General features: G+C 36.2%; 1 protein-coding gene across 2 annotated transcripts in view; it reads right to left on the reverse strand.

Moving 5' to 3' along the window:
• Positions 1-209: 209 nt before the first annotated feature.
• LOC107002269 (ubiquitin carboxyl-terminal hydrolase 12-like) overlaps positions 210-12,597 on the reverse strand; it is a 22,401-nt gene continuing 10,013 nt past the window's right edge. For both annotated transcript variants that reach the window (XM_015200220.2, XM_015200221.2), the window contains exons 16-32: positions 9,689-9,811; positions 7,627-7,704; positions 7,436-7,524; positions 7,237-7,345; positions 7,070-7,138; positions 6,871-6,981; positions 4,367-4,422; positions 4,097-4,274; positions 3,872-3,973; positions 3,718-3,789; positions 2,757-2,822; positions 2,433-2,498; positions 2,012-2,098; positions 1,811-1,927; positions 1,610-1,684; positions 1,397-1,480; positions 210-861 (exon numbers count right to left, since the gene is read on the reverse strand). In XM_015200220.2, coding sequence (XP_015055706.1) covers positions 820-861; positions 1,397-1,480; positions 1,610-1,684; positions 1,811-1,927; positions 2,012-2,098; positions 2,433-2,498; positions 2,757-2,822; positions 3,718-3,789; positions 3,872-3,973; positions 4,097-4,274; positions 4,367-4,422; positions 6,871-6,981; positions 7,070-7,138; positions 7,237-7,345; positions 7,436-7,524; positions 7,627-7,704; positions 9,689-9,811 — 1,524 coding nt within the window. In that variant the 3' untranslated portion in view covers positions 210-819. The remainder of the gene's footprint in view (positions 862-1,396; positions 1,481-1,609; positions 1,685-1,810; positions 1,928-2,011; positions 2,099-2,432; positions 2,499-2,756; positions 2,823-3,717; positions 3,790-3,871; positions 3,974-4,096; positions 4,275-4,366; positions 4,423-6,870; positions 6,982-7,069; positions 7,139-7,236; positions 7,346-7,435; positions 7,525-7,626; positions 7,705-9,688; positions 9,812-12,597) is intronic.

Raw genomic sequence — 12,597 nt, forward strand, 5'->3', positions numbered from 1 at the left:
GCCATGACAAATTCAAATTATGCCCATCAATCCCATTTGAGGTAACTGCAACCCTTACTCTAAATCATAAAACTATAGGCAAGATAGGTCGTCAACCCAGGACCTGGGTAAGAATATAAGGATCTCGTACATCGTACTACATCTGTCGATATCTTAAGGCAAATCCACTTGTTATATACTTCAAGTGCCAAAAAAATAAATCATTCATATGCTCAACTGAAGAAGGTTTTTGTCATTTCTGCCAAACTAAACCAACAGTAACAACAAAGACAGAAATGAAGCATAGAAAACATATACCAATGCTACAGAGAAAACTTATACAGATCCATTCCCCACTCCTATGACATTAAATACAACAAAAAGAGGAATGGGAAATTCGTACAGAAGTAACAGATAGATAGTACATGCCCAGAAGGCACCCGACGACTATATCAACTATACATTCCCTTCAACCAAAATCTTATATGCAGAATAAACTATGCAGAAGACAACATCAAAAGAACCAACCCTCAGCAGTGTAATAGCTGAAGGCGAGGGCAGAAACTGCAGCGCACATCCTAACTAAACTAAAGAGAAACAAATCTCCCTCCCCAAACGAAATCGAAGGGAAAACATATAGCCTGCAAAATCTAACCAAATCATCAGGAGGAAACAAAGGTGGTGAAATCCCCTATATGAAAACAATTTTCATGCCAATCCCCTCTCTACCTTCTACTTATCATCATGTCATAGCTACAAACTCTTTTACATATCTCCCTTCTAAGCTCGTGAGGAGTGAACGCTACAACCAAAGCCCAGCTGGAATATCACAAACCTCTTTCAGTTGTATATCTTGACTGGCTTTTCAAATGTGTGACGGTTCTGCAATATCAGAGTAATTATTAAAGCACAGTAGAGGTTTTTTTAACATATAATGACCAAGATTATCAAGTAATAAGCAGCTCAAAGTGTAGGGTCCAGCGGAGAAACGATGTCAAATAATTCTGCAACTATCAAAATATGTGACTAGTCAGTGATTGTCGTCGAGCGAAATGGAAACATAGATTACATCTCAATATCTGATCACACACACCCAAAAGAGAAGGTCCATAGAAATTAAACCATATGCGCAACTATTAGAGAAATTGTTTTTTATTTTTAATTAACAATCTACTAACCGAATGCCTTGTGACATAGTAAGATCTAGTTCATAGTCTAGTCACTGGAACTATAGTTAAGACAAAGTAAATCTTAACTTGACCCCTGAAGCTCCTCAAACATTAAAAAGCAGGTTCCACTAGATAAAATATCATAAATTAACAGCTTTTAGGAGGCGGCAAATTAAGATACTACAATAGAACCACTGGTATATTTTAACTAATAACTAAAAGGGTTCTAGTAAGATCTAAGAGTCTACCTGATTAATATATGGCCTCTTAGATGTATTATCTGCATGCTCCAATCCAAGGTACTGCTCCCAAGCACCATAAACATCTCTCCTCTGCAACAGGATACAAGCATCTTCAGCTTGGGCAGAATTTAGAAAAAAGAAGGCGCAACTATAGCTGACATACAAACATAAAAGGAGTTTCACGTGGACCTTCAGGGGGGGAGGCGGGGATACACTAACCTGAAAACGGTTGGATACAATATCTGAGTCCTGAAGGTATTCTGGGCGCCCCAATGATAAAAATGCAAATTTCCACTAGCCATCAAAAAATTACAGAGTCAACCCGTCCGTCAATCATAGGCCTTTAAAAAATAAACCACAATGCTAAAAGTATGCAAGAATATTCCAGTTGCTGCTTAGGCTTGTGCTAAAGCACTGTACCTTAGAGAACTCCTCATCCGAGACCTGCAATTTCTTTTGAATGCGCACTTTAATTTCCGCTAAAGTTTCACCTTCACGGATGACCAGAAAGAAAGGTTCTCCAAAATTCTGCACTTGCTGTTGAAGACCAATCCAATTACTAATTTTGAAGTCAGATGCAGCAGTACATCAGTAACAATTAATCAAGATTATTTGTATTACCATTTGATTTTGTGGAGTCTCTTTTGTGAAATGGTAAACATGAATTAGACGATCGTGGGGACCAAGGTTTTTCTCCTCTTCTGGTATCTACAAAAAATTAAAATAAAACAAACAGAGTATTACAAATAGGTCGGTGGAACAACATATACCACAGAATATCATTATTAATTTTTATTCAACAATCTAAAGCAGAGGGGTCAGTGGAACAGAAGACACCTTTAACAAATAAAGCTGACATAGCAAAGCATAGCAATCAAATTAAAGCTCAGATCCTAGATTCTCCTTTTTAAAAGAGGGTGGGGAAGGAAGGGGATATGTATCCAAATCTCTGCTAAAACTTCAAAACCTCAGCAACATATTTTTAGAAAAGTGAAGAAGAAGAAGAAGAAGAAATCAGCCATATAACACCTAGAAAACTTACTTCCTCTGCCCGCAATGTCCAATATTGGTCATTTATATTCTCAATCTTTTCACTGAGCGGAAAGATCTGCAGATTAGAAATGGTAATGAAAGGGTGGTGGATCAGATACAGACAGACAAAAAGAACACCTAAGCTAACAGAAGAAGTCTTGAAAGGTCATCTAGCAATCAAACTAAAATGTCAGCACAAATCTAATAAAGAAGAAAAGTATTTTTAGAGAAAGGTAACTACTGTATTAGTCAAGAGCACAAAGCCTGTGCTAGAAGCCATATTTATAGATTCAAGTAAAGGACAAAGTAGTAAACTTATATTAGGACTCCTCACCTTATAAATCTTGTGATAGAAGACCTCGAGTAATCTGAGCTCTGCATTTGGATGGGACAACTCTACCTATTGCAGCACACCATATGCCAGTAGTTATATTCTCATACATAAATGGAAGCCACAATTGAACAGAAAACATTAGAGACATAACATTGGTCCAGAATGTACATGACAGTCTAAATCTTACATGTCCTTAAAAAATGCATGTAAAATGGTTTCTTCATAATATATACACCAACAAGAGACGTACATTAGGGTGCACATTTGTCATCCTTTATTAATGGTTTTATACAAGATAATCTCATAGGAAAGAGAGTACTTCCCTTGCTCAAAAAAAGAAGGAAGATTGCCATTATCAAAGTCAAAAAATATCACAAAAAGATTGCCAACTCCTAATGTCAACAAGTGATTTTTGTATAATCAACTAAATCAAGCATGTTTAGATAAATTGAAACACAAATTTTGCTAACTTGTACTGCTCATGTCATTTCCAAGTCTCTAAATTATATTTTCAAAAGACGCCCCAATGTGACACTTGAGAAGTCTTATTTAGGATAATCATCACAGATCTTATATGCATAGTAATTGACTAAGCTACTGGAATCGGAATCTTAGTTATAACTAGTCAATATTAAAAAAAAATATTATACGAAGTAGCAGAAAAGCACACGCTGGCGTAGTGTAGGCAACAAATGTAAATACCAACTCTTCAATTATTAGGTTAAATAATACAAGTTACACTAGATTGTACCCTTTCCCTATATGCTATCCACAGAACCTGAATCCATCAAACAACATTAACAGTAATGGTGCATAAATCAACTAAAAACATATAACTATCAAGAGATCAGAAATCTACCACGAGTAAACTGCTTATTTTTTACTGAAAGGTGTGGAAATTGCTTGCATCCTTTTCAGAGACTCAGTACCACAATTATAGTTTATAAACACGTATCCATACCTTTGATTTGATTTCATCAAGTACATCCCCCACTGTACTCTGCTTAGGTAATCTTACATTCAGAATTTCAATCTGAAAGCAATGAAAACAAATGTAATGAGGAAGGGTAATAGTTTGATGGGATAAAAATGTATTTTGCCAAATTTAGAGAAACCTCATCCTTCGTAGAATGATGGAAGGCAACTTTGAGCGTCTTCAGACATTGTAATTCTGGCAGAGGTATGTCCAGAACTTCATAATACAGAATATCGGAGATCTATCACCACCAAAAAAATAAAGAAAAAAGTTGAGACATGGTTGTAATATGCCATTGTTATGATGAGTAAGCATTAAAAGTCACCATGTGCTTCCAAGATGAAGTCAACTCATGTTAACAAACCTGATTGTAATGGATAAGCATGTCTACCAAATGATCCACAGACCGATATTTGATGGGGTTGGGCTTGGGTTGCTGTGAGTAGCAGTTGTGAGGAGTAAGCCTAATTTTGGAGGAATCATCCACACCAAGCCTCTGAGCCACTCTATCCACTACTTCATCATATGTATCACTTTTTGCTCTGTAATATTAACAACAAAAAGATGGTCACAGATGTATCAGAAGCATTTGCTCTGCACTGAAGTGTAGGATAGAGGTACCAAATAAACTCACAACTCTAGACAGAAATCATCCTCCTTCGGTTTTTCCAGTGCTCTGAAGTGGACAAGCTGGAAATAATAAACTCAGATATGAGGAATCAGAAATGGGAGAAGATCATATCATCATATATCATATCATACATCATATATCATATCATTGTCATATCATCATAATATATCATATCATACATCATATCATCATCTATCAATCTATCTAATATCTATCTATCTAATATCTATATCTACCAATCTATCTATACAACCTTTAAAACATGAACTTCCTAACTTGAATGTTAAATTACTATAATACTCCCAATTAAAAACACTCATTTTAGTATATCTTCCAAAGGAGGCAACTTTCCACATTGAAGGTGTTAAGAAGTTCCTCATCGGTAGAGGGATAGGAAATTGATCTCATTATATGAACATGGACAAACTTCCCCTCATAACTAGCTTTTGGGGTTGAGTTAGGCCGGGGCGTCATATCTTTACAGAAGGAGTTGTGACTTTGCCGAAGGATTGTGACTTTTACAATAAGCCCCAATACTCACCTGACCATACCACCCCTTGTTGGCTATAAATACAGTGGTTTTCTCTGATTTTTTAACTATTTCTATACTTCTTATAAAACTCGACTGTCATTTGTAGTCGTAAATTTAATACTATCTATCTTGAAACCTATAGATAGTAAACTTTCTATAAACCATAAATGGCTAGTAATCCAATTTAGTAAATCTTCTATGTTCTATATTTTTATTTATGTTTTACATGAACGGTGACTTTTTAGAAGGGTTGTGATTTTTCCATAGAGTTAGCCTTTTTCAACGAACGTGACTTTTTCAAAGGGTTGTGACTTTTATTATGACAAAGGAACCCGCAGCCGCTACCTTTTGGGTGCGCATAGGGTAAAACCTCACTCTATGCAATAGCTCGCAAACCACACAGGTGAGGTAACCCACACTAGGCAAGCCCGGTGCAACTCACTGTGTATTTTATTTTTTTTTACATTAATTGACTTTCTATTAAAATGTTCTCTTTAGCTTTCATTCTTTATTTCAATTTGTACAAATTCACTTTTATAACTTTCTAAGGTTATGTATTCTAATAAATTATATATTAATAGAACATGTAATGTTGGATACAGATATTTATTGTATTGTCCAATAAAGTAGCTAGTTTAGCATACCATATGATGTTATTTTTGTTTCAAGAAGAGATTTCGTTAATTTTTTACAATAATTATTCAATGTTGTTTGAAGATTTTAGAGTAATTTCTTTAAAATTCCACATTTGAAAATTGAAAAAAAATGATTTTTTTAGCAATAAAAATGGTACAACCTCTATAAATGCTCTTACTTTAGACAACATCCTCTTTGTTTAAGTCTATATTTTCATATCTATACTATTCTTTTTTTTATGCTAAGGAAACACGCAACCGCCATCCGAGTAAAAACCCTGCTCCTATGCAATAGCTGGCAAACTATACATGAGAGGTAACCCGCACTAGGCAAGCCCGGTGTGACTAGCTCGACCCAGAAGGCAAACCACTTGTTTTTCTAATAATATTTGTAATATTCATAGTAAGAACCTTTAATGCTAAAAAAATTGAATTACCAAAATGTCAATCAAAAGTTGAACATCCATTTTACTCTTTTTAACTTATATTAAATCATTGAAAGATTATAATGCTTTTGAGTAATTACAAAATAGTAATTAGCTCTTTAAAACAAAATAACGTAGTTAGAATGCTAGATAGACAAAATTGGATCGACTAAAGGTTTGTTGATGCTTAGATAGCTCCATAAAATTTCACGTAGAAAAACGTAAAGATCACTTATAATAAATACATATTTACCCTTAAATACATACTAAAACTTGATGATACTTGAAGTTGCAAGAGTGAGTTTTTTAGATTTGTATGTCAATTTTAAATTTAGTTTTGTTGGATATAAATACTATACTCCCTCCAAGTCAATTTATGATTCGAATTCAATGATAATCATGTAACAAGTTATCCGTTCCGTGTAATGACACTTTCCACTTATTAATGGAGTTTTTCTAAAGCTATTTAATACTTTATTCTTGACAGATGTTTTGAGTTACATGGATTCAAGGGACGAAGGACACAGTAAAATAAAGGTACTACCTTATTATCAACAAGAGTTAGGTCTACATAAATTTTAAATAGTAGTAGGGCCAAACGTGCAACGCACGGTACCAAACTAGAGGACCATAAGCCCGAAAAATAGAGGAGCAGAATGGTGTCTCCACTCTGTACCTAAGGATATAGGGGACATTACCTTATTTTTCGACAGTTTATAAGGGATATAGGTAATAGATTTTGTTTTGGGTTGTTCCTTCATACTTTTGATGTAATTTGTAGGAGCACACTATTCATGTACTCCTTTTGTTTATAATACCAGTTAACCTTCTCAAAAAAAATAGAGCAGAAAATATTTATGCTACATATAGGGGCATCAACAGCCTTACAGAAACTGGAACTCAATGGAGATTCACCTGGCGATTTTTGACATACTCCATATATGAAGGAACATCTGGAAATCGGACTTGTTCTTCAACTTCAGGAGAAGCTTTCTTCTGAAAGCATATAATATCCCCATCTTCAATCTGTAAGAACTAAGTCAGCAAAGCAAATCCAAATCTGAGAAGAGAAAGCTTTCAGCAATCGAGCAGGGAAAACAGAAAGGACAAAAACCTGGCTAAATCGAAATGAAGCCTTTCTGTCTAGTCTTTCACACATGACAGAAGGTTCAAACTTTATTTCCTGTAAAGAAAAAAGACCAACTTCTCATGTTATATCAATCATGACATCAATAAGAAAGATAAGTGCATCAACAACAGAGAGAAGGAGACAAAGCACACCTCAAAAAGTTCAATTTCTTGGTCAGGAGCAAATCCAGCCAATTCATTAAGTTTTGGAAGTATTTCAACTGGCTTACTAGTACTCTTCACGAAAAGCCTACCAACATAACTAGAAATACACAAAGGGAAAAAATCTTGATGTTATCTTGCCACAAAAATATATCTCCCATGTGAGCTCTTTTAAGAGCAAACAACTTACCGGAGCTCTTCTTTCTCAGGATCATAAAGCTTAAAGAAAAGGAGTATATCATCCTTGCTTTTGTCAGGTGGAGGACCAGGAATGAAATCCTGATATATTAAACAAGTTAAAGGTAAAGTAAAGAATCAAAAAACAAATATCAACAAAGGGGAGTAATCCATGGCAATCAATAAGAGAGTTGAGGAAGGTACCAGGCCACAGTCCACTTCCAAAAATAATTTTAACTCAGCATTGTTGTTCTTGTTAGAGACTTCCCTTAACTGACAAACCTGCACTTGCAGATGGATGTCTAAGGAAACAATGTACATCTTTCAAGAAACGTTACAAGCTAGGAAATAATTATCATAAAGAATAATAGGAGTAAATAAAGCAAAAGTGTTTTCACAGGACGGCAGAAGAAAACTATATTGCTCTGACTCTCCAAAAATGCAGTTGGTTGCGTGTTGGATCCTCCAAAAGAAGTGCAATTTTGGTGGATCCGACACGGGTGGGCCAAAATTTGGAGAGACAGCACAACATAGGAAGAGAATGTATGAACTAGAACATCATGCAAAGTACAGAAATAACTTCCAGAAATCATCAGTTTAAAACATTAAAGAAATCAAAAAATGTGATATACCAGGATAAACTTGAATGTTAAAAGGACCAGAACTGAAAATATCATTCACGTACTGGAACAAGTATACAAGATGACCAAAATATGAATGAGCCATCACTTTAATTGTAAAACACAGTGCACGATCAGATTCCTATGCAGTCAATCTATTAGATAAGTACATCTACATAAAGAATATAGTCAATACTTACGAATACTACTGTTAATCGAAACTGGTTTGGCCTACTTGTAAGAAGCCTCTGCAGCCATTTTACTCCATTTATACCCACTTGATTCCAACATTCTACTGATTGATGTTCATTAAAAAAAATGCAATGAAATGTAATTGTATAACCTAAACTAAGAATAACTTTAACTTGGGTGAGCAGAACTATTTCATTGTTAAGTTGGATGGGTAGACTTGGGAAAACATTGTAGAAGATTCGCTAGGAAATTTTGGAAAGACTGAATCAAAAACCATGTTGCCAAAGCACCCAAGAATATGGCCTAGTGGTCAACCTTGGAGACTATAGTTCAAATCCAAAGGCAAAAGGCTAGGTGACATCTGCCTAAAATTTGGTTGGCAAAGTTACACGGCAACTTGTGCTGGTGAATGGTAGCACACTGATGGAATAGTCAACGTGTTGGCCGGGTACCACCAGTGTAAAAAAAAGTTGCCCTGCGAATCCTCCACCATTTTGATTTCCCCTCCACCATTTTGATTTCCCTATATTGGACTGAAAATTTCTCTTTCTGTGATAACTTCTAAATATAATGAGAATTGTAATCAAGTTCTCATTGAGAAGCACTCATGTTTTTCTTATGATGAAAAGAGATATGATGGCCAGTGTTAAATCTTTGCTTATAACCGATTACAAAAGGTGCAAATGGCCCCCATACAAACAGCTAGGCTATTCTCATGGAGCTAACAAAATCTGAGAACTGGAAAGAAGAATGAATAGAGAAAAGGTGTAACCAACTAATAAAAGTAAAAGACATTTGGTTTTAAGGGAATGATCAGGAGTTGGATAGCCCTCCAGAAGGCATCTTTGACACAGGACAATCTCAAGTGAAGGAAATTCCGGATGGCAAACAGATGCTATATGAGCTATCAAACTGAAGAGACAATCAACCATCTTCTATTTGCATTGTACAGCTGCAAATGATATTTGGAATATGTTTTACACTAATTTTGGACTCAGTGTCATGTCAAGTACTCAAAGGAAGCAGTAAGAAGCTGGAGCAGACGGAAAGTTGGTAAAGACATCAGAAAAGTCTGGAAGATGATACCAGCAAGCAATTTTCAATAGAACAAGTTTCCGAGACGTTTGAAGGTTCAAAATCATGATAAACGTTACACCACCTAAGAAGTGATATTAGAGCATCCTCTGATTAATTATAAGTACCAATCATTTCCAAAGAACATAACACAAGAGCTTGTCATATTACCACCTCCTTATGGTGCACACTGATATTGGAAAAGGAAAACCCACCTTCAACAGCAAAGAATGAATCCAACTTACTCAGAAATTAAGCAGTCAATATTAAAGCAAACAGGCGATGAAAATTTGACAAGTATAATTAGCCAAAACAGGGAAATACCATCATAACAAATACTAAAGACACAGAATGGGAATGAGAAAGACATAAGAACTCACTGTTTGTAGTTCCTCCTGCGGAGTTAATGGGCGATTGGGCCGGTAAGTGTGATTTTGCCGCTTTGCCCAAATCCAGAAACGCTGGAATTGAACTGGTATACCCAATTCTTTTGCAACCTCCTCCTGCAACAACGGAAAATTTGGTCAAACACAAAGAGATAGTATCCAAAAAATTGAACAACACTTAAACATGCCAAAGATATGTGCTATAGAAATTAGTAACTCACTGATTTTAACACCACAAGGAAGGTCATCCTTGACAAAAATAACCTTGTTATTCAATTCCACAGATCAAATTTATATCCTTGTTTTTTGAAGAAAGGTTATTAACAAGGAATTAAATGATAGAAACAAGAGGACCACACGAGATTTAATTTGCTAGGAAGTGGTGTATACCCATACAGTTAAAAAGGAAGAAAACAAAGATAAAAGGGAAGAGGTAATTCCCAAAAAGAATGGAGCAAAAGAACTCAAGGATTTCAGGATATCAGTCTAATAGGCAGTGTTTACAAGATTATCTCCAAACTTGTGGCAGAGAGATTGAAGAAGGTGTTGGCAAATAGTTGAGCAAACAACAAATGGCTTTCATTCAAGGCAGGCAGACTATGAATAATAGCTCTTATTGCTAATGTGTGCGTGGATTCAACTCTATAGCAAGAAACCAGGCCTTCCTTTTTTTGAGAAAAGGTAACTGTGTATTCAGAAAGTGATCATCATCAAGGATAATGAGGACAGTCACTTACAACCCAGAGGGCACCATTCCAGCAAAAACCCAAAACTAGACTAAGTGGCTTTACAATTTCCCTATAAAAACAACAAGAAGATATACCCCACTCTATCCTGTTTACACCAAAAATAAAGAAGACAGAGACAATTCATCTTGATCTTCTGCATGCTGTTGAATTTGTCTTCAAAACCACTTGCATTTCTTTCCTTCCATCAGGTCCACCAAATACATGTAGGTATCATTTCCCACTAGTCCTCCTCTGATTCTCTTCTTCCAATCCATTTCCAACTGTTAAGCATTCCTCTAGTAGTTTGTGGAATCACCCAGCGCACTCTAAGCAAACAGAAGAACATGTTCCACAGATTTGCAGATGTTTTGCAGTGAAGAAACCAATGACTATTTACTTCTGCATCTAATGTACACAAAACATCTAGAGCAAATCTATCTACTTCTTTACTGTAGTACTTCATGAGTTAGGCAAGCTTTCCTACATACTAACCATACAAAACAAGAGATTTTTAGGGGAATCTTGGTTTTCCACATAAGCTTCCAAGGCCATGTTGTGTACTGTGTATGGGTAACATTTCTGTTCCAGTAGCATAACTCCACAGTAAACATGCCCTTGTTGTGAAGCTTCCATATTGTTCATGACATCAGACAATCCAGGTAAGTTGTTTAGTGTCCAGAAGACGAGCAACTTATCAATTTCCCAGTCATATAAGGCTCTTCCGGATACTAAATTCCAGCCTTGTGGTCTCCACACCTGAGCTGTTGTGGCTCTATTCTGTTGATTAAGGATGAACAAATCAGGAAATAGAGTTTTAAACTCTCCTCCCCTATCCAAAGCTCCCCCCAAAAATCTATCTTCAAACCATTTCCTACCTTTAGTGCTATGTTTCTATGAAACAGAGGCCAAAGTCTTCTGATGAATTTCCAAACACTACAGCCATAAGTTCCCAGAACTTCTTCAGTATTCCGTATTCCAGTGGCTTTGGAGGCCATATTTTTCTGTGATGACTCTTTTCCATAAAGTTAATCCTCATAACAGAACCTCCATAGCCACTTTTGCTGTAGGCATGAATTTTGCAAGCTTAGCTTCGTGATTCCTAACCCCCCTTGCTTCTTATCGAGAGTTAGAACATCCAATTTCACTAGATTATTGCCTTTGTTTTCCTTTTTTCCATTCCATCGAGAAGTTGCTGATTTATTTTCTTCACAACACTTTCGGGAATGGGAAATTAACTCATCATGTAGGAGAGAATGGAATCCAACACTGATCTAACAAGAGTTAGTCTGCCTCCTAAAGACGAATATTAGCTTTTCTATCTTGCCAATCTTTTGTCACACCTCTCCAAACTTCACCCCAAACCTCCGGTTCTTTGTTCCTAGCACCCAGGGGAAGACCAAGACATTTAGTAGGAAGAGTTGCGACTTGACAGGATAGGTTAGCAGCAAGTAGTTCCATGTTGACTACTTTGTCGACTGGGCAGAGGAAACTATTTTGCCAATTAACATGTAGACCAGATATGCCTTCAAAAATGGTGAGACTTGCCCTGATGTGTGATTCGAGATATGTCAGCTTCATAAAAAATGAGGGAGTCATCTGCATATAGCAAGTCGGTAGTCCTCCTTACATTATCTCTAATGCCTTGAGTCTGAGCCTGGAAACCCCTCAGCCAACCATTTGTCTTTGCCCTCCTGATTATCTCTAATGTTTATGTCAAATTTTTTTTTAGAAAAAAAGATGAACAAAGAGAGTTTCGGGTGATCGGAAGGATCACCGGAGGTTGGGTCAGGGTGGATCCCCCTCCTAGAAAGGAGGAGAGAGAAAAGACTCGATAACTGTCGTCGGAGCATCTTACAAGTTACTTTTTTTAAGTTTGAGCAACCTGGCCATCCTTGTAAACTAGATATCCAAAAAGCTTTTGAGCATGTGAATTAGGAGTGGCAATTTCAGCCAATATAAGTGAAATGGATCCATTTTTCCCATATTAAATTAAATGGATCACTCATATTTTCTTGAATGGGTAAATATGCACTTCAACCTATTTAAGCTCATACAAATATGGACAAAACGGGTAAACGTGAGAATCCATATATACTCATATATCGCTCACTTATCATAGAAATTTCTAATTGCACTATTTGTTTTTTGAAAATAGAAGAGGGGGGAGGGAGGGGG

This window comes from Solanum pennellii, chromosome 10 (assembly GCF_001406875.1).
Source record: "Solanum pennellii chromosome 10, SPENNV200".
Classification (NCBI taxonomy): domain Eukaryota; kingdom Viridiplantae; phylum Streptophyta; class Magnoliopsida; order Solanales; family Solanaceae; genus Solanum; species Solanum pennellii.